Raw genomic sequence first — 21,368 nt, 5'->3', positions numbered from 1 at the left:
CATACTTTACTTGGAGAGAGCCAAAATTATTTCTGAACTAAGTTGAACTTTAATGAATTCTGCTTATCTTTCCTAGTCATCTGACCTTTCTTTCCCCCTTCTACACCTTTAACCAACACTGGGAATTTGTAGACTTGAATTTGGCAGGGAGTTGCATGATGCTGTCTGTCTATCTGTCTACTTATTTATATATTTAAAAATTTATTTTATCAGAGTATATGATTGAACGACCAGAACCAGAATTCCAGGACCTAAATGAAAAGGCACGAGCACTTAAACAAATTCTCAGTAAGATCCCGGATGAGATCAATGACAGAGTGAGATTCCTGCAGACAATCAAGTAAGCAACTTTTGGCTTGGTTCTTCTTTATTTCAAAGTGCTTCAAAGGAACCACTCATCCTAGGTGTTTTATTTTGGTATGACATTAATTTTAAATTGAAATAATAATTTGAAATCAAACTTGAAATTTTTAAATGCTGCATTTTGAGTATTAACTTCTAAGCTGTGGTATTTGGCTTTAGAGTATGATAACATTTTTTAGAATATTAATATAAAAACAGTAAATGAAATGTACATAAATTGGAATGTAGTTTGAACCACAAAAAATAATGCAAAAATGTAAACATCAGATTAAAGTGAATAAAGTTAGATAGATTATAGTATTGGTAACAAAAGACACCAATATTGTTTTTTGTTTCAGAAACGGTAGAAGTCATTAGGATAAGTAATGTATTCTTAGTCTTTTTTTGTTTGTTTGTTTGTTTGTTTGTTTTTTTTGTGTTCTTAGTCTTGAATAGTATTTTTAATTTTGGCAAACTGTAAACCTCCAAATCCTTACTTTTGGGGATGTAGGTTACACAAGACTGAAAATATGCATGGGGCCAGGAGGCTGACTGGTGAGCAGCAGCAAGAAGGGTCATCCTTGAATCCTTGAGTAGTGGTTCTCAAACCAGGGGCACTGTCCTCCAGGATTGAGAGGGTGGGAGAACGAGGGGAAAATAGATAATTTCTAGATGAGTAGAGTCTCATCATTTTCTTCAGCCTCACTGCAGATAAAACAAAAAAGATTGGGGAATTAGAGTGGCAATATCGGTGCAACCTTTTGGTTAAACCACAGGTAGAAATTGCTGAACAGGAAAGATTCATTAGTACAGGTTTTTTTGTTTTTATTTTTTATTTATCTATCTATCTATCCGTCTGGTCTGTCTGGAAGAGGCTGTGTTGTCACACTGTGTATCTTTAAAGAATGCAAAAAGGTTCACTTGTAAATATTAACATCTCTTGGAAATAGTACTCTTGGTAATTCACATTGCAAGATGCTATTTTAGCTAGTTTGGGCACCTGTTGTGAGTGCTATAGGGGAAAAAATAATCCCATTTTAGAAAGTAATGCTTTGTGATGGGTACTCAGCCCAGCTATCAAAGAGCGATCCTCTTCTTTTAGGTCTTCTAATTGAGAACCTGAAAGTATGAAAAAGAATTTTCATTGCCTAGCTAAAATTCATGTCATAGAGAACAAATCCTGAGGTAAATATTTTACCTTTATAGGAAGCCTCAGGTTCCTTTAACTATTTTTAATATGTGAAAAAGGAAGAGAATTGACTGTTTTGGATTTTTATTTTTAGTCTAACATAAAGTAAACATATTTTGCTCATAAAAGTATAAATTGCCAGTGATCTGAAGCACGGTTGCTTAGACAACTTATTTTTAGAGTTTTCAAATAATTTAGTAAGATATTAATTTGTTTTGATGATCATATATTTACAATCTATACTACATTTCTATGAAGATCTGACATTTTAAAAATAATATTTTTATTTTTTTGCAAATTTTGCCTCATGTCATTGAAGGAGAGGTTTGTGGAATCAATATCATCTTAATGATAGTAGTCACTTGGATTATGTTCTCAGTGCTTTTTTAAGCACTTTACGTATATTAACGTATTATAACACTGCTATAACAGGTGAAGAAATTTAACTTTTCCAAGATCAGAGAGCTGGTAAGTTGGTAGATCTGGGTTCAAACCCAGGCAGACACACTCCATGGTCTTCTGCTGCTTCTCAGTCTGAGATACGTCATGCAGGCCTAACCCAGTGATTGAAAACAGTTTCTGCCATCTAGAAGAGGTGTGATAAAGGATATTTTAATATAGAATGCCAGTAGGTAAGAGAGAGAAGAGTGTTGTGGTTGAACCTGGGGTAGATATGCTAGGCCCAGAGCCTTCATCCTGCTATTTTGACACCATCTTACCCTTCTGGGGAGTCCCCAGTGCATCTCTGCTAAACCCGTTGTGGCTTTAGAGAAATAGGTCTGAAAAGCACTGTATAAACAGCCACATTTTAATCATAAGGAAGTTGAGGTCAGGAGCTGAAGAGTCTTGTCCACAGTCATTGACAGAGGCTGAATTTAGGGGTTTGTCTCTCATTTTAGGGGCAGTAGTATTTCACTTTTGTTTTGTGGAGCATACTCAGCACAACTACATTTATGAGTATTGGCAATTAAAATTAATTTCTTAAGCATTTTAGGAGGTATATTTGGCCATGGAAAGTTTGTTGATAATATATGTGAGACTACAATTCAACCATATATAAATTAACATAGATTGGTAAGCTGTAATTAATCATATCTCTGATATATACTGACACATTTTGATACATACATGGTTGTTGAACAAATTAGTGGATAAAATTGCACCAAAATAAAAAATGGCTTATCCTTTAGGCACAACATTACTGTGCACTGTTTTTTCTTTAAAATATTTTACTTTTTCATACTTAAGGTATCTTCTTCATTTATTTTAGTTTCAATAAGTATGTGTCAGGTACTTTTATACCAAGTACTATATGTGATTTCATAGGTTATATTAAAGTAGAAAAACGATTCCTGTCAGCTAATAAATATCCAGGTATTTTTGTATATGTTAACAGAGCTAGGTTTGAATTTCTATTCTAAGATTTAGCTGTGAAGATGAGGGTAACAGTTGTTAAGAATCGAGGGAAAAGCTATACACAAAGTACTTCACGCAGAACCCAATATATGCATTCACAGCACATACTAGCATTGTGAAATAAGAGGTTTTTTTTTTTACCCTTTTCTCTGTGGAGTTGATTAGGAAAAATGATCCAGCAAACAAATATGTTAAAAGTGCTTTTGATTAATGAATGTTTCTGTTTGACTACATTTAAGCTTATGCAAATATTTAATAAATTTAATTCATAGGAGTTTCTTTTTAGGTCTGATACATCGTAATGGATGACTAGTAGAGACTTGTGACTTAATAAACCAGAAAGCCATGCGTTTATCTATTTACTCTTTATAATCTGCATTTACATATCCACATGCTAAAATTCACCAGAGTTTGGTTTCCCTGATGGTTTTCAGAGTAGCTTTTCCAGAGGTGTCCAGTCTAGACCTAACTATAAATAGACAGCATAGGAATTTCCTTCCTTTTGAATGTTCACATAAATATATAAATTTGGGTTACAGGATTAGAAAGCCTCCTATTCCATGCAATTTTTTTGATAAGATATATGTTTACATTCACCTGATGTCTGTTGTCCTCTTTTGAGTATATATTTCCCCAAAGTTATCGCACTAAAAGCTGCAAATTGCTAGAATTTCATCCTACTGTACCCATACTATATGTCCCTTTTCACAGAATCACTTAGCTCCAGAATTGTTTATAATTACACTGTAGTTATTTTACCCTCAAGTTTTCTCCAGTTCCAATCTGTTTAATTGTCTGAAGTATTTTTTAGTGCTGATTGTTTTCTCTTGTAGGAAATAAACCCTTAGTAATATAATTTAGCTTCCCTGGTGCAGACCTTACTTCCTTAAATGAAAATACTGATCTGTGTACATGTAGATGATGTAATATTTTATATAAATTGCCACAGATTGTTTTTAGAGAAGATCAGGCCTAGGGATAAACAGTCTGGGTCTTTTGATAGAGTTCTTTATAAAGCTCTTTGGCCACTGATAGGTTGGGCAGAGTCTTGGTTCTAGGCTCTAGATTCCCAGACATTGGGAAATTTCCTCAGTAAAATCACCGGGGGTGGCGGTGGGGGAGCTTATTTTTTAAGTTTTAAAGTACAGGTATATTCCCAGTATTCATGGTAAGTCTGGGGGTACCATTCAGAAAACTCTTGCTTTTTTGGTTTTTCTTTACAGGTGAGTGAGAACTCACTGCTCTTTTGACCTAAGGAATCTAGCTATTGCATATGGAACATATATTCAGGTTGTTGATTAGCCCTGAAAGCACAGTTTTATAATCCCTTTTTAAAGCAGAACTTTAGGGCACCTGGTGGCTTAGTGGTTGAGCATCTGCCTTTGACTCAGATTGTGATCTCAGGGTCCTGGGATTGAGTCCCACATCAGGCTCCCTCCCTTCTCCCTCTCCCTATGTCTCTACCACTTTCTCTGTGTCTCTCATGAATAAATAAATCAATCTTTAAAAAAAAAATAAACATCAAAACTATTAGGTATGTAACTTGAAATGCTGATAAAAACAGAAGTGAGTTACATATAAATTTTACATAATTGTTCATGACACAGCAAAAGTGGGGAATATAGTAGATTGAATTCAGCTACATCAGAGAAAGGAAAAATTGTAACTGGAAGAGATGAGAAGCAGAGCTAATTCTTAGAAATTTGGGTAAGTAATGCTGAATGAAATGTTACTGATTTGGGAAGATTGAAGTTGGTTGTAGAATGTTTGGTTAGCTGTTCAAGAGAAGAGACAGCATCACAGAAGGGTACAGGCTTAAAAAAAACTCCAGCCAACTAGTCAGTCATATGTTTGCACTTGATGCAGTGCTAGTAAGGTAATTAACAGTGTGATTAGTAATCCTTAAAAAAATTAAAATGTATGTATATATATAAAATAACACCTCTCTTCCAGATATAACTGATTTTAAGAAAATTATTTTTTTCCTTATCCAACAGGGATATAGCTAGTGCAATAAAGGAACTTCTTGATACAGTGAATAATGTCTTCAAGAAGTATCAATACCAGAACCGCAGGGTAAGTTTAGTAGATGCCTTACAAGCTGCCACTTTACATTTTGATTTACATTTAGTTGTTTTATTGAATTAAATACTGAGATGGCTTGATTATTGAAAATAGTTTTGTATCATTAACCACTGGTTTGTCCTTGAGTTAAAACATATTTAAGAAAATACTTGTAAAAATTTTAATCTGTACTATAAAGTCCATTCTATATTCTGTGTAATCTCTTATCTTTGATTTTGGCTTTTGTGTTATTTCTCTTACTTAATATTTCTTAATCTATTTGATGTCCATAGGCACTTGAACACCAAAAGAAAGAATTTGTAAAGTATTCCAAAAGTTTCAGTGATACTCTGAAAACCTATTTTAAAGATGGCAAGTAAGTAGTCTTATCATCTTTTTCTTTTAAAATTAAATTATGTGGTTTTATATAATATGAAAACCATATAAATTAAGCCCTTTTACTATATTGTTAATACTCAAGTTACCTAGTCACTAAGATAGACTATTAAAAATAGATAGTGAATGGTTGATAATCCAGCCATAACTAGACTAGAGCAGAAGTTGGCAGACTTTTTCTGAAACAAACCACGTGGCAACTATTTTGACTTGGTGGTCTTGTGGGAACTACCTACTTCAACTCTGCTGTGGTGGTGCAAAAGCAGTTATAGTGTGAAAACAAGTGACATTATGGCCATGTTCTAATAAAACTTTTATAGACTCTGAAATTTGAGTTTTGTATTATTTTTGCCTATTACATAATATTCCTTTTTTTATCTCCCCCATTTTAAAAATATAAAAGTACTCTTAGCTTGCAGGCTATATAAAACACAAGGAGTGAGATTTGGCTTAGTGGCCTACTTCACCAGCCCCTGAATCTGTGGTTGTCAAACTTCAGGAGCATCAGAATTACCTGGGGGGCTTTTTAAAAAACAGATTGCTTTTGGAGTCCCTCTCCATTCTATAGGTCTTGGGTGGACCCCAAAATTTGCATTTCTCTTTCTCCTTTTTTTTTTTTTTTTTTTTGAGAGAGAGCTTGCGGGTGAGGGGAGGGGTAGAGGGAAAAGAATCTCATGCAGACTACCTGTGGAAGCCCAGTGTGGGGCTCCATCTCACAACCTTGAGATAAGGACCTGAGCCAAAATCAAGAGTTGATGTTCAACAGACTGAGCCACCCAGGGACCAAGAATTTGCATTTCTAAAAAGTTTCCAGATGATACTGATACTGACAGGTCCCTTAAGAACAAAGCAATGGTTCTCAATCCCATTTGCACATTAGGACCATCACTTTGGTTTATTAGTTTTTTAAAATTCTAGTGCCTTAGTCCCAACTTCAGAGGTCCTAATTCAGATAGCTTGGAGTGGGGACCAGGGTTTAGGTCTTTTATAAAAAGTGTTAAGTGTTCCAGGTGATTTAAAAGTGCTGCAAAGGTTGTGACCCACTGTTTGGAAGGAGGGAGGCTTTTACTGTCATTCCATAAGATAAGTAGTATACTAAAAAGGTAAATTGGACATTGCTTTTAAATTTACATTCAATTATCTATAGAACAGTCTGGAAAACCCCCCCAAATTAAGGTTTTTACATACACATTTTACACATGTACATATAATGTATAAGCTGATGAAGAGGCCCTGTCTTCTGTAACATTGTACCTTATATAGAGAGTTCTTTGTACCTCAAGTAGAATACTAGAAATTTTATAGACAAGATCATTTTCTCTCAGTGCTTAAAGTCAGAAAATCAATCTAAATAGTGATTATTTCATGTATAATTGGAAGTGATCTCTAACATTTTATTTTACCATGGAAGTTTAAAGATCCCTATATCCATGTCGAACATTACAATATTATTATAGTAATATTTAAAAATAATAAAAATATGTTAGAATGGTCTGTTAATTTTCAGTCATTTTTAACAGTCCCAGTAGGTTGAAATCCTTACATTTATATTATGAATAAAAGATACTGAGCTACATTTTATTAATGGTTTTGTTACTGTTCAGATAGTCTAGGGGAAATGCTCCTTGATGACTTTGTTTTAATAAGCTTGCAGGTGTGTTCTGAAAATAAACTTAACATCTGTTTTTCCTTGGTCTCCATTGCTAAGCCAAAATAACCAAAACACATTGAAAGAATAATTTACACGATGGGATCATTATTTCTGATTCTAATTAAGAATTATCATGAAATAAGCACATCAAAAGGTAGAAATTCCTTTAAAGCCTAATTTTCATTAATCTGGAGTTATGTACTCTGTGTATGGATTATTCAGGCTCTCTGCTACTACTGTTTCTCCATTCAGTAGCATCTTAATAATTATTTATATATGAATAATGTGCCACAAGTTTTGTACTGTTTTCTCAAAACTGAAAAATGTTAATAGAGCATGATCTATGAGCCATCTTCCAATAGGGGGATGAATTTGCATTGATTTAATTAATTCTCTCTGGCCCCTCTTTTTTGAGAAATGTCTAGGATGAAGATACAAGTTTTAGCTATGATATTGAGAAACTGATAAGAGCACACAGTGGGACTAGGGCACAGTTCTTTGTTCCAGTCACATGAAGGTGGACTGATAGAAGAAATGTGTGCAGCACAAAGTAATTTTTTTAAAATGTTTTATTTATTCATGATAGACACAGAGGATTCAGAGACATAGGCAGAGAGAGAAGCAGGCTGCCCATGGGGAGCCTGATACGGGACTCAATCCCAGGACCCCGGGATCATGCTCTATGTCAAAGGCAGATGCTCAACTGCTGAGCCACCCAGGTGCCCCAGCACAAAGTAATTTTTAAGAACATTTTTAAATATATTGTCAAATACTGAGACCACATGATTATTTTGTTTTAAAAGTAGATTTATTCTAAAAGTAGTTTAGAATTCTCATAGTTTTTTGTTTTGTTTTTTGTTTTTGAAAGAAAGTAAGAGATTTGGGTAAGTCAAATTTGAAGTAATTAGCTTTTTGTGAAGTATTTATTATGTCCCTTGATGTAGAGATTTTGAGGCTGAGTATAATACTGGAGCAGATATTATTTTGGTAACTTGTATGAAACCAAAGCTGAAGACTACATTTGAATCCTCTTTGGCCCATTATTTGTTCAACCTAGGCATGGGATCTGGTTGTTGAGGCGCCACCTATCATTAGCAGCCCACCAACACCTTATTGCCAACAGAACCACTAGGGGGCAGTAATTCCTAGATAGTTTCAAATGATGCAGGACCATTCAATTCCAAGCTAGTATAAAACATATGATCCTCAGTACTAACTTGACTTTTTTTTTTCCTAAATTGATTTCATTGCTACTGTTAGTAGATGACATCAAGTATAAATATTTAAAAAGGATGAATTTTTTGGGCAAAATTAATGGTTTTCTTTTTTTTTTTTTTTAAACAGGGCAATAAATGTGTTCATAAGTGCCAATCGACTAATTCATCAAACCAACTTGATACTTCAGACCTTCAAAACTGTGGCCTGAAAGTTGTATATGTTAAGAGATGTACTTCTCAGTGGCAGTATTGAACTGCCTTTATCTGTAAATTTTAAAGTTTGACTGTATAAATTATCAGTCCCTCCTGAAGGGATCTAATCCAGGATGTTGAATGGGATTATTGCCATCTTACACCATATTTTTGTAAAATGTAGCTTAATCATAATCTCACACTGAAGATTTTGCATCACTTTTGCTATTATCATTCTTTTAAGAATTATAAGCCAAAAGAATTTACGCCTTAATGTGTCATTATATAACATTCCTTAAAAGAATTGTAAATATTGGTGTTTGTTTGACATTTTAACTTGAAAGCGATATGCTGCAAGATAATGTATTTAACAATATTTGGTGGCAAATATTCAATAAATAGTTTACATCTGTTAAACATTTCTTTACTTGAAAATACATATATATATATATGAATATATATATATATGATCAGAAGACCAAGATGACTTGGTGTAATGTCTAAAGAACTTCTAATGGGAGCTTACTAGCAGTTTATCAGATAATAAAGCAACAAGAATTCTATTTTTTGGTCCTTAATCACTCTGGGCAAAAGGTAGTCAATGGAAATATTTTTGTTAGTTATTATATATGAGGTACTGAATATTTTTGCAACCTGTTTTGAGAGACTTATGAGAAGGAAATGGCAACTTATAGTGTCTTCACACTATAATGTCACTTCTTGAACTCTATGACAATGTAAAGTTAAGTTTTTCTGATATGCTGGGCCCTAATAAGCTTTGTACCTTTTTTCCAAAAATAGCCACAACTAATAGTAATTTGAAGTTTTATCAATGCTAGTTGGTTTGAAATTGTCATGAGTGTTATAAATGTTATACACACTCTTTAAATATATAGAGCTTTGTTTCACCATAGAGAAGTTTTAAGGAAATTATGTATCAAGTGATCGTGTTAAGTGATTTCATTTTTCAATTATGATAAAATAAAGGGAAAATCAGGTTTTGTTTATCTTTTATAAAGATTTTAAATGTTAAACAAAATTTCTGTTTGGCAATATAAATTTCTTTGCTATGATGCAATTTAGTTATTTTAAAGCTTTTTATTTTTAAAAGTAGATTTTTAAAGAATTACTGTCAGTGGCAACATAAAAGGAAACTGTCCTATTAGATATGAACAGGAAATATATGGAAAGAAACAAAAAAACCCAGTACACAATTGGTTGAAATCTCATAATTTATGGATATTTTACTGAGTTGATTTTTTTTTTCAAAAATACATAGCTGATAAATGGAACTGGTGATTTTAATACTATTTATTTTTTATATAAATTATTCATTCGTGGAAGTAGACAGATGGTTGTTTGCAAAATAGACTTGTGAATATATAAAGAAAAAATATACTGTTTTATCTTTTTCTGAGCAGCAGACTTTTCTAATATAGACTAATACTATCTTCCCTCCAATTGTCTTGATCCCTTTAACAGAACTCACCAGTTAACCAGTAACCAGCCATTCCCCAAGTCATCTTTTTATAAGCCATCTATCTTTCCATTTCACTGTCCAGTATCTCTGGCTTCCGTTTTCATGAAATTTATCAGAAAGTTTACTCAGAAGGCAGGCTTTTTTCTCAAGATAATGCAGTTCCTTACATAATCCTAACGGGGCACGTTTGAGTCAATCAAGGAAGGGCGAATAATGGCCCCAGTCAGATTCATCTCCAGAGAACAGAAAGAAAAGGAAGAGAAGGAGACCTTTGTTGAGCACCCTTCTCTGTGTCAAGTGCTATTCTAGATGTGCATTTATTTAATTAAATTCTCTCAACAGTCCCATGATGTAGCTCTCTGCCTTGCAAGCGAGGAAACTGGCTAGGGGAACTTAGGTTACAAGCTGGTAACCTCTGGCACCAGGATTTGAGTTCAGTGTTTGCCGCCATGCTCTTTCCACTAATATGTACTTCATCCATTGCTGAAAACACACCTTGTTTAGAATACTGATTCCCTAACTCCAAATTGACAAAAAGTTCCCCTTGTCCACAGGGAAGTGAGAAAAATTAGGACAGTGTGATAAGTTTTTTTTCTTAAACATAAATTTATGGATTTTAAAGGACCATTCTTTTTTTGGGTATTATAACTTTGTTTTGGATATTTAAAATGTCCCATCTCATACTTTTTCTTAAACAAAATGACGTAGTAGATGGCAGGGTTTTTTTGTTTTTTGTTTTTTTTAATGTTTGCAGTTTTAGTAACCTTGTTAGCAAAACATGAGGTTCGCAACCCATATCCGTCCTTCCTGTTTTTTTTTAACTTTTCTATATAGAAATAACTTAAACTATCAAAAATTGGCAAGAATTAGGAAAAATACAAAGAACATCAATACATTTTTTTTACCCAGATTTCCCTTATTGTTTAGAGCTTACCATTTTTGTTTTTATCATTTGGTTGTTCGTTTGCCCTCAAGTCCCCTTTACTCCAGATCATTTCCATGTCGTCTTTTGTCTTTTTGGCATTGATATGACATATTTTTGGAGAATGCAGTCTTTTGTCCCCTTCTCCACCCAACGCTTAATAGAATGTTCCTCATTAGATTTAGGTTATACATGCTCAGAATACTCCATTGGTGATACTGCGTCATCAGAGCATCACATCTGGAGGGATAGAGTGTCTATCTGCTCCTCATTGGTGATATTTTGGTCACCTGGTCAAAGTGTTTTTCAGTTTCTCCCATATATTGTTATTATTTTTTACCTTGTGTGTCTAATAAACAGTTTGAATAAGACTTTTTAAGTCCATGCTATAACATCAACATTTTCTACCAGGATTTAGCAGCCTTTGGTGATTTTTGCTTATCAGTCTTTGCTAGCTGCAAAATGCTGATTTTTCTAACTCCAGCATTCCGTGCTCATGTACTGTTTGGCATTAAGCATTCTACTGTCAGCAGGAACCCTTTCTCCCTCAGTCATCCATTCATTCATCTCTACTTATGCTTGTACAGGTTTATATTTACTATTGTTTTTGACTCTTGATTATCTATTTTTTCAGTGGCTTATCATTCATTACTTACTTCGGCACTTAAACTGTCTTAAATTTGCCCAGTAGGAGCTCCTTCAGTCTGGCTCCTTTGTCTTTGTGGCATCCGTTTTAGTTTTATTTATTTATTTATTTATTTTTTTAGCGCGTCCTCTTAAATAAAAGATGTTCCAGGATCTGGAATCAGCAATTTCTCCAAGAAACCCTGGGGAATGATACTAGCTAGACACATAGATCTGGTTGCTGGGGTTCATCTGCTTCTAGGCCTATTCAGACAGAAATAGGAAACGTGCATGTACATACATAAACACATAAATATGCATGTGCCATGTACATTTTACATGTGCTTATATACACATTGTGTTTGATTTCAGAAATCATGAGTTCACACTAATACCTCCAATTTCAGTCCATCCTCAGGGTTCTTTCTTGCCTTTCCCATTCCATATTTTGATGTCTCTGTTTCTTCAGAATTCTGGCCTTACAAAAAATCAATTTATTCACTTGGTCAATCCTGTAATACATCTGAAAATAGTACTTAGAATTGCTTTTGCCCATGTCACTGTAAAAAACACTTAAAAGCTTGTTTGCAGTTCTCTCCCTACCTGTACTCTGCCCAGTAATAAGGATATATAATTACGCTCTGTGTTCATAAAAACTACTTGGGTTAATTCTTTTTTCTCTCACTGTGATTGTTATTTATTTGAAATAAATTGGATTCATTTGTTTCAGTTTTTTCCAAGTTTAAGGTCTTCCCCTACACACATATTTCACATCCTTGTTGATTTAATTTTTAAAATCTATGGAACACTAATATGTTTCTAAAAGAACTCTACCTAAAGTTTACTGAGAAGTGCTACTCCTCTCCCTTCTGCCCCATTCCCCAGCCCCTTCATAGGTATCTGACTTTACTGTTTCCCCCCATTTCTTTTTGTGAAGAAAAGTACCAAAGGTATTTCTTATCCCTTCCCCCTTTTCTCTTGCAATAAGAGTAGCATACATACAGAGACAGGACTGAAGTTCACTGGGATGCGGGACTTGCATGCTAAAACTGGGAGAGTCAAGGCAACCTGGTAGGCCTGGCCACTCCATATACTTCCTTAAAAAAAAAAAAATGAAAACAGCACTGTTGATGCATATTGTACATATTTATACATTTCACATATATATCCTTTAAATAACTGTATTGAGATATAATTCCACAAAAGTCACTCATTTTAAAGAGAAGAGTTGTGCAACCTGACTAAAATCCAGTTTTAGAACATTTTCATCATTCCAGTTAACTTTCTCGTGCCTGCCTGGTCCTAGTTCATGTATGTTCCTGCCACACCCTGCCTCCTCCCCTGCTTCAAGCAACCACTAGCTCCTTTCTCTCTACATTTTCGTTTTCTGGGCATTTCACATAAATAGAATCATGCAGTATTATCTTTTGAGTCTGGCTTTTTTTTTTTTTTTTTTTTTGAGTCTGGCTTCTTTTACTTAGTATAATGTTTTTATGTTCATCCATGTCATTGCATATGTCAGCAATTCTGTCAGTATTCTTACTGCTAAATAGTAGTCCATTATATGAACTCCTGTTTTCTTTATTCATTTAATAGTTAATGGACATTTGAGTTGCTTCCTTTTCGGCCCTGGTGCATAATGTTGCTAAGATCATTCATGTGCAAGTCTTATTGCTGACATGGGTTTCCATTTCTTTTGGCTGAATACTTAAGGGTGGAATTGTTGAATTATGTGATTAATTTATACTTTTTAGGAAACTGTCATACTGTTTTCTAAGTGACTGTATCATTTTGCATTCCCACCAGCAATATATGAGAATTCCTGTTTCTCCACATCCTTTCTAACGTGTGTTAATGATTATCTTTTATTATAAATGCTATCATAGATACAAAGTGTTTTTTCTTTTCTCTTTTCTTTTTCTTTTCTTTTCTCTTTTCTCTTCTTTTTTCTCTTCTCTTCTCTTCTCTTCTCTTCTCTTCTCTTCTCTTCTCTCTTTCTTTTTTCTTTTTTCTTTCTTTTTTCACTTAGCATTTTCCAAAGTCACTGTATTGAAGTTCATAGAGATTTCTCTCTCTCTCCTCCCCCTCATCCACTCCCCCCCCCGCCCCTCCCCGTTTGTTGTAGCCTGGCATTCCACTGTGTGGACATACATGGTTTGTCCAGTCAATCTGCTGTGCTTGGGCATTCAAGTAGTTGTCAGTGATTTGCAAAATTACAGATAATGTTAAAACGAATGATCTTACACATCTGTTTTGTTTGAAGTATACCTTCAGAGCAGATTCCTAGAAGTCGGATTACTAAGTCAAAAGACCTACACATGTACTTCTATTACATATTGCCAAATTCTTTTCCATAAAGTTTGTGGTAATTCACATTCCACCAGGACCATATGAGACTCTGTTTCCCCAAAACTTCATTAACAATGTATTGTCAAGCTTTTGAGTTTTTGCCAGTCTGATGGATGAGAAATGATATCTCACTGTAGCTTTAATTCGCATTACTCTCAGAATGAGTGAAGTTAAATATCATGTTTAAGGACCATTTTTTAATCTTTTTTTTTCTCATGCTTTTTTGTTTTAATCATGCAAACACTTTTTATTTTTATGTAGATAAATTTAACAATTCCTCCATGAAGCCACCCGAGCTTGGTGCTTTTTTGTGGAGTAATTCTTTGGTGACTTTTATTTCTCGTATTCATATTGTTTTTGTAAGCTTTCCATCTTTACTGGAATCAATTGTTAAACCATATTTTTCTAAGAAAGTATTCTCTAGGTTTTCTGATGTATTTCATTTGAAGTCACATCTTTTATGTTTAGATTTTTTTTCTCTGTATCAATAGCTATTTGTTGTTACTTCTTATTCTGTATATTTGCACTTTCTCCCCTTTGTTTTCTTTATTAAACTAGCAAATATTTTGTCTATATTGTTTTCATTTTTCCAGGACTCTATGCACTAATTTGACCAACTTTTTCTGTTCTTTACCTCTTAAATGTTGATTTTTAATCTTTTTAAAAAAATTCTACTCTTGTATTTATTTTTTCCTTAGGCTTTGTTTTACTTTGTTTTTATTTCCCTAGCTCTTTTAGTTGGGAATGTAACTATTTTTTATTGATATAGGTATTTAGTTCTATGAAATATTCTCTGATCACTGCTTAGAATGTAATCCCACAGATGTATCTATTATTAGTTTTCAGAAATTCTGTAATGTTTGCTTCTATTCCCTATTTTGTCCAAGAGTTGTTTATTGCAATATCTTTATTGCAATAAAAAGGAAGAGTCTTTTTTGGTTGCCTTTTTAATTCGTATTTTTATTGCATTGTGATCGGCAAGCATTGTTTGTAATAACTTTATACTATCTGTTGATATTTTCTTTGTTACCTAATACATGATCAAATTTTTGCATATCCATATGAATGTTTCATGTATACTTGAGAAGATTGTTCCTATTATTAAGAAGTAGTATTCAATATATATCCAAAAATTCACCTTATGTTGTTTTTAGTTCTTGTATATCTACTTTTTTTGTTCACTTGACCTGTCTTGGTACTGTGTGTTAAAGTCTGTTAGTGTGTTTCTGTTTCTCCTTGCATCCCTTGAGTGTTTCTTTCATATACATGATTGTTGTGTTAGGTGTTGTATAGATAGTCATGCCTGTTACATCCTAAATGTGAAATGTGGATTTTAACATTATAAAGTGTTCTTTTTATTTAGTGTAATGCTTTTTGAAATTGTCCTTTGACTTTGAGTTAAACTCATTCACATTTATTGGTATGAGTATTATGTTTGGACTTAATTCTGTCATTTGTTGTAGTTTTTGCATGTATTATGGTGTAATTACTGTATATCTTTTCTACGTGTTATGCCCTCTTTGCTTTTGCAAAAAAGTTCATTTTGGTATTTAGGAAAGTTTGTATTCTTATTCTAGTTACAGCTTTGTATTAATATTTTGTAGGATTTTTAATCCTCCTTTTTTCTTACTTAAACTTTTACTCTCTGTCCATTCTTTAGCTCTCAGGTATTACTAAATGAGAGTCATTGTTCTTTTTCTACATTTCCTTTTTTTTCTCTCCCTAACTAGTCTCCATGCCCAGTGTGGAGCCCAGCATGGGGTTTGAGCTCACAACCCTGAGAAGGCCTGAGTTGAGATCAAGAGTTGGATACTTAACCAAATGAGCCACTCAGGCACCCCATCCCTTCTCATTTTTAATTGCATTTTTCTACTTTGTCAAAACATAGAAAATGGTCTAAATTCTACAATTTAAATTTATGATATGCTTCTGACAAGTCCTTTTGCCTAGGTTTTCTCAACCATCTATTGGTTGGATGAAATTCATCCTCCGGTGCTTTTCTATTACACAATTATATAGTATCACACTATAATACTACTATAGCAGTATATTAGTATTCTTTATACATTTATCTAGTATTCTCTGATTTTTTTTGTATGTTCAATGTTATTTTCCCTTTAGTCTTGGTACTTAAAGGATATCTTGGTTGTACATAATCTTGGTTAACATTTTAAGTTTCTTGAAAATGTAGCTTCACTGTTGTCTTGCTTTGTATGTTGCTGTTGTGGGATTTTTGTCTTTTTAGGGTTTTTTAATTTGTGTTGGGACGTCTGATAGGTCTGATTCTCTTGTCTTTATTTCACTTTTTTTTTTCCTGGAAACTGAGAATTTTTTATTTTTATAATCTAATAGTTTATTAAGAGATATATCAGAGTTGACCATTCCAGGTCAATTTTCCTGGTACCTGATGTGCCTTCTATGTGTAGATTGAGGTCTTCTTTTATTTCTGGAAATTTTTTTCTTGAATTAGTTTTAAACATTAATCCTATTGCATTGTTTTTGTTCTTCTGGGACATCAGATAAACATGTGGTGGACCCTCTTTGCCTGACTTCCATCTCAACTACTTTCTTTGTGATTTACTTTTTTTTTTTAACTTCCTTTTTAATTTAATTTTTATTTGAATTTTTTCTCTGGTTTCCTACAGGATACTTTATTAAATTTTTATCCATGTCTCTCTCCCTTAGGCACCTTGTAATTTAATCTGGTATAATTTTGCCTTTTTCTATTTCTACATTCAGTCAACTCTCCTTTTTTTCTCCCTGTTTTTGTGCATTTCTCTTCATAGTACTTGTACTTCTAATTCAATCTAGTTTTTTTCATATATCATACCAGGTGATATTTAGTTGGGGTGTACTGGTACAGTTTTTTGTAGCTTCTTGGTTTCCTCTTTGGAGGGAGTGGGATTTTCAGTAGCAGAAATGAATTGTGTTGATGTTGGGGAAAGAGAAAGCTAGCGTACCTTGTTTCTTTCTTATTACCGCAAGATACTTCATTTTCTCTAAAATATTGTGTTTCCTTCTCCTGCAGTGCCTTACCAAAGCTGCCACTTTTAATCCTGCCTCTTCTGTGCCAGTAATGTGAACCATCTCTCAAGTACCCACCTGTATTCAGAATTTTGTCATTTAATGTTATACTTTCTCTTTCTAGGGATGATTTTGCCTTTGCTGTTCCTTACTCCTCTGTGTCTTTCTATACCTTTCAACAGAATCTCTTAAACTTCCCCTTAACTTGCTCTCTTCACTCACAGGCTTGCCATCAGCAGGAGAAAAGTGGGGGCCTGTTGGAATTGTTGTCTACCTACAGGTCATTTGAAGGTTGCAGTGTTCTCTGTCTCCTAGTAATGCTGAAGGTTGACATCACTTCAGGTCTAACTTACTCTCCTTGTCGGATTTATCATTTCATTTAAGAGGCTGTGGGGATATTTAGAATCAGTTAGCCACCATTGTTCTCAAACCTGGAGTTTCCTTTTCCAGTTTTTAAAATAATTTTGCTAGTTTGTGAAATCCGAAAATCCAGCACCTATGGATTAAAAAGACTGGGTCTTAGAGGTCAATCATTGACTCTGTGTTCTCCACTGGGTCAGACTCAGCAGAAAGCTCTTGGCTTTTCTCAGTTTTTCCTGTCCCCTTTGTCCAGAAGCTGCACTAGGAGTAAAGAAGCTCTGCTTTCATCTTTCCCCTAGTCTCAGTATTCTTGTTAGTAACTTGAAGGTTAACTTGGGATACAAATTTGTGTTCCAAGAAAGTTCTAAATGGCATACTCCTGTTGCTAAAATCAAATATTTCAGGGTTTTAAATTATTAAATAATGTGACTTAATTCAGTGATTTTCCAGTCATCCAATGAACTGTGCATATCAATTGTGATAAACGATGTAAGAGTATGCATTTTGAGTAAAACTTAGTCTTATTAATGATATCTAAACACACTGCCTGCCATAACACAATACCATAAACTGCATGGTTTAAACAACAAAAATGTTTCTCAGAGGTCTGGAGGCTGGAAGTCCAAGATCAGGGTACCAGTGTGGTCAGGTTCTGGTGAGAATGTTTATCCTTGCTTGTTTCTTCCTGGCTGCCTTCTCATTGTATTCTCACCTGGCAGAGGGGGAAGGGGGGTTGGGGGAGAGAGGGAGAGCAAGTGCTTTCTGGTGTCCTTTTTAAGGGCACTAATCTCATCATGAAGTGCCTACCCTCATGACCTCATCTAAACAATTATCTCCTAAAGGTCCAAACATTAGGGCTGCAACATAGGAATTGTGGATGACACAATTCAGTCCATAGCTCCATTCAAGATGTTGCCTGCCTGCCTGGAGTATGGAATTCAAGATTTATAGGGCAAGTAAAAGTCTGGTACCTATGGTTGAGTAGAATAGTATTCTTGAAAACAACGACACTAAGCTGTATTCATATTATCATGTGATAAAATGGAGACCAGTCCCACAAAGAATTGAGCCAGAGTGCACAGGAGATACCAGCCAAAAGAAATGCTGAGTGCTCGTTAATGAAGTGCTATAAATCAAAGTAACACTGCAAAAAGTAAACCGTGAAAGACGGAAGTCTACTGCTGGTATGCTAGTTATTCCAGAAAAGGTCCCACAAGAGGAAAAAAAACACACACAAAAAAAAAACCTGACTCGGACGTAAGGATATAGAAAATCTTTATTTCCAGGGTATTATACTTATTAGAAGACTATTTGCAAATGGAAATTTTGTTTTCATAAAATTTATGGGTAGGATAACGCTCCTTCGTTCTCCCTGTGTGACTTTATATAAATTTTAACTTCCTGAATTTCAGTTTCCTTATGTGTGAAATTTGGGGACACATAAGAGATTCCCCCCCAAATATTAGCTTCCTCTCCATTTCTTTTGCTCTCTTTTAAGCTTTGGCTCCCTCTCCTTTTCCTCCCCCCAGAAGATGATGGGATGGAAGATGGGCAGTAGGACTTTGTATTAGGGTTTTCCAGAGAAATGGAACTAATAGGAGTTATTTATATATATATATATAATGATAATATAATCAATATATATCAATATTGATATACATATCAAATATATCAATAATGATATGGTGCACGTGTATGATTTATTATAAGGAATTGCCTCATTTGATGATGGAGCCTGGCAAATCCCAAGCTCTGCAGGATGAATTGGGCAGGCTAAAGAGCCAGGACAGTCAATGGTTTAGTTCCAGTTTGAGTTCGAAGGCTTGAGAATCAGAACTTTGGTTCAGTTCTGGTCTGCTATAAAGGGGACAAATGCTAAAGGGAAGGCCATCAGGTAGGAGAGAATTCTTGCTTAGGTAGGGTCAGATTTTTTTTGTTCTGGTCAGGCCTTCAACTGATTGGATCAGATATACCCACACTACAGAGACAATCTGCCTTAGGCATAGATTTATGATTTAAATGTTAATCTCAAAAAAGAAGTGTTAATCTCATCCAAAAATACGCAAAAGCACCCAAAATAATGTTTGACCAATTAGCTGGGCAATCCCTGGTCCCCTCAAGCTCACACACAAATGTAACCATCACAGTCTGCAAGGATACAGGATACAAATCCATGAGGGAATAAAAACAGTAAAACCACAAAAATGTAAAAATGAATTTACATGCTATGAATTTCAGCTACAAGACTTCATTAAAAAAGAAATTAGAGGAAAATATCCTAGAGGAGGAACCCAAATGTTACCTTATAAATGTACCAAAATCTTTCCTCGGTACGATATAATTTGTTATTGTTTTGTAAAGATGCTAAATAAGAAAGCAGCCAGTGCTTCAGAAAAATTGTCCCTTCACCTGGGCACATTGGGTAGCTACAAATTGTCAGTAGGACATGATTCCAAAGGAAATTTGAAAAAGAATTTAATCAAATTCTAACTGGAATTACAATTTCTATGGTGGTGAAAATGGCTGAAAACTGGTCTATTTCTCCTTTCTTGATTGGCATTTGTTTCTGACCTTTTTATAACGTTTGTGCATTTCTCTTCTATTAAGCTTTTTCCAAAAAATTGTTTTGGAGAGTTTTTTTTTTATGATTTTGACAGTTTGACATTTATATTCCAAGTGAAAGTGCTAAGCTTTTTCAAGCATGTATACTGAGGTCTTTGAGAATATAAACCAAGTCATTTGATACCACTGCAGGGAAATAGCAGTCATCTTTCTAAATCAAATAAGCTATTCACAAGCTTACTTAATACCTCATTGTATTCTATAATTATCTTACAGTGTCTGGTTTTGGGAGTATGAATAGGAAGTTAATCTCTGCATACTGCTCTACTCACATATTTCTTATCTTTCCCTTTTTGATGGCACTCCCAAATGTTGGATGAATTATCTTGGTGTCCTCCAGACTGTCTTCTGAAGGAAACTGCCCCACCATGGTCATTGTTGGAGGAAAAGGATCTTCGCTGTTTCTGTCATCCTTACCAAATATGCTGATTGGAGCAGGGGCAGCAATCTTCAAGGACTAAATTTCTGGTGATGGCCTTTGAGATAGTCAATCCATAGTATGGCTCTGCTCAATCGTGATGAGCTACATCGCTTCAGATTTTTGCTCCAAATTCTAAACTGAGTAATTCTAATAATTGGTTGACAGTGGGAAAGGACGCTGAACGTATATAGGATGGCTATAAAGCAGAAGGAGCACACGTGAGCCAACATTAGGAGGAAGCAGAAGCCATGGGTAAAAATGAGGTGGAGAAAATTGATCAGAGAGTAGGTTGTCAGTTTATAGTGAAAAAGTAGAGTGTAGGAATACAAGAACCACTGGTGAGTTGCTCAAGTTACATTTATTTAGATGGGAATTCTTTCTTTTTTTTTAATCTTAGTTTTTTTTTTTTTTAATTTATGATAGTCACACAGAGAGAGAGAGAGGCAGAGACACAGGCAGAGGGAGAAGCAGGCTCCATGCACCAGGAGCCCAATGTGGGATTCGATCCCGGGTCTCCAGGATCACGCCCTGGGCCAAAGGCAGGCGCTAAACCGCTGCGCCACCCAGGGATCCCTTTAGATGGGAATTCAATTGATTGCTATCGAGATAAAATAATCCAATTCCCAGCTATTGTTTAGATCCAGAATGACCTTCCATCAAACGTGGCTGTGCTGTAATTCCTTACTTCTAAGCATCCAGTCCACTCCACTATATAATAAACTCCCATCACTTTGCTACCTAAGTGAGCTTGTTTTTCTATAAAACCAAAATAGCCTGACCTACATTACCTCATACTAGTGTTTGGGTAGCTCTATTTATGGAGTATTGATCATTAAGTACTCATTTATTTTCCTAATGCCAAAGCACTATATGTATTCTCTTAATTTTTCCATTTCCCCCAATATGTGCCCTCCACCCCTCATCTTTGCTGATAATTTACCTCTAAAATGAAGAAAGGGAGAGAGAGAAAGGAGGTGGACAGTGCCATAAGGCATTCTTTTTCATTCTGTGGGTGCGCATGATCCTCAGCTACACAATTCCCCTGGCTAATCCGAATTTTCTTATAATTTTGAAAAGAACGATCCCTACAATTCTACCT

General features: G+C 34.6%; 1 protein-coding gene across 1 annotated transcript in view; it reads left to right on the top strand.

Moving 5' to 3' along the window:
- The window catches only part of PDCD10 (programmed cell death 10), a 42,321-nt gene extending 32,856 nt beyond the window's left edge, over positions 1-9,465 (top strand). Inside the window, exons 5-8 of the mRNA XM_055308444.1 lie at positions 214-340; positions 4,945-5,023; positions 5,305-5,387; positions 8,403-9,465. Coding sequence (XP_055164419.1) covers positions 214-340; positions 4,945-5,023; positions 5,305-5,387; positions 8,403-8,484 — 371 coding nt within the window. The 3' untranslated portion in view covers positions 8,485-9,465. The remainder of the gene's footprint in view (positions 1-213; positions 341-4,944; positions 5,024-5,304; positions 5,388-8,402) is intronic.
- The last annotated feature ends 11,903 nt before the right edge of the window (positions 9,466-21,368 follow it).

Source organism: Nyctereutes procyonoides, unplaced genomic scaffold (genome assembly GCF_905146905.1).
Source record: "Nyctereutes procyonoides isolate TBG_1078 unplaced genomic scaffold, NYPRO_anot_genome, whole genome shotgun sequence".
NCBI classification, from domain to species: Eukaryota; Metazoa; Chordata; class Mammalia; order Carnivora; family Canidae; genus Nyctereutes; species Nyctereutes procyonoides.
This window is presented reverse-complemented; position numbering and strand designations above follow the sequence as displayed.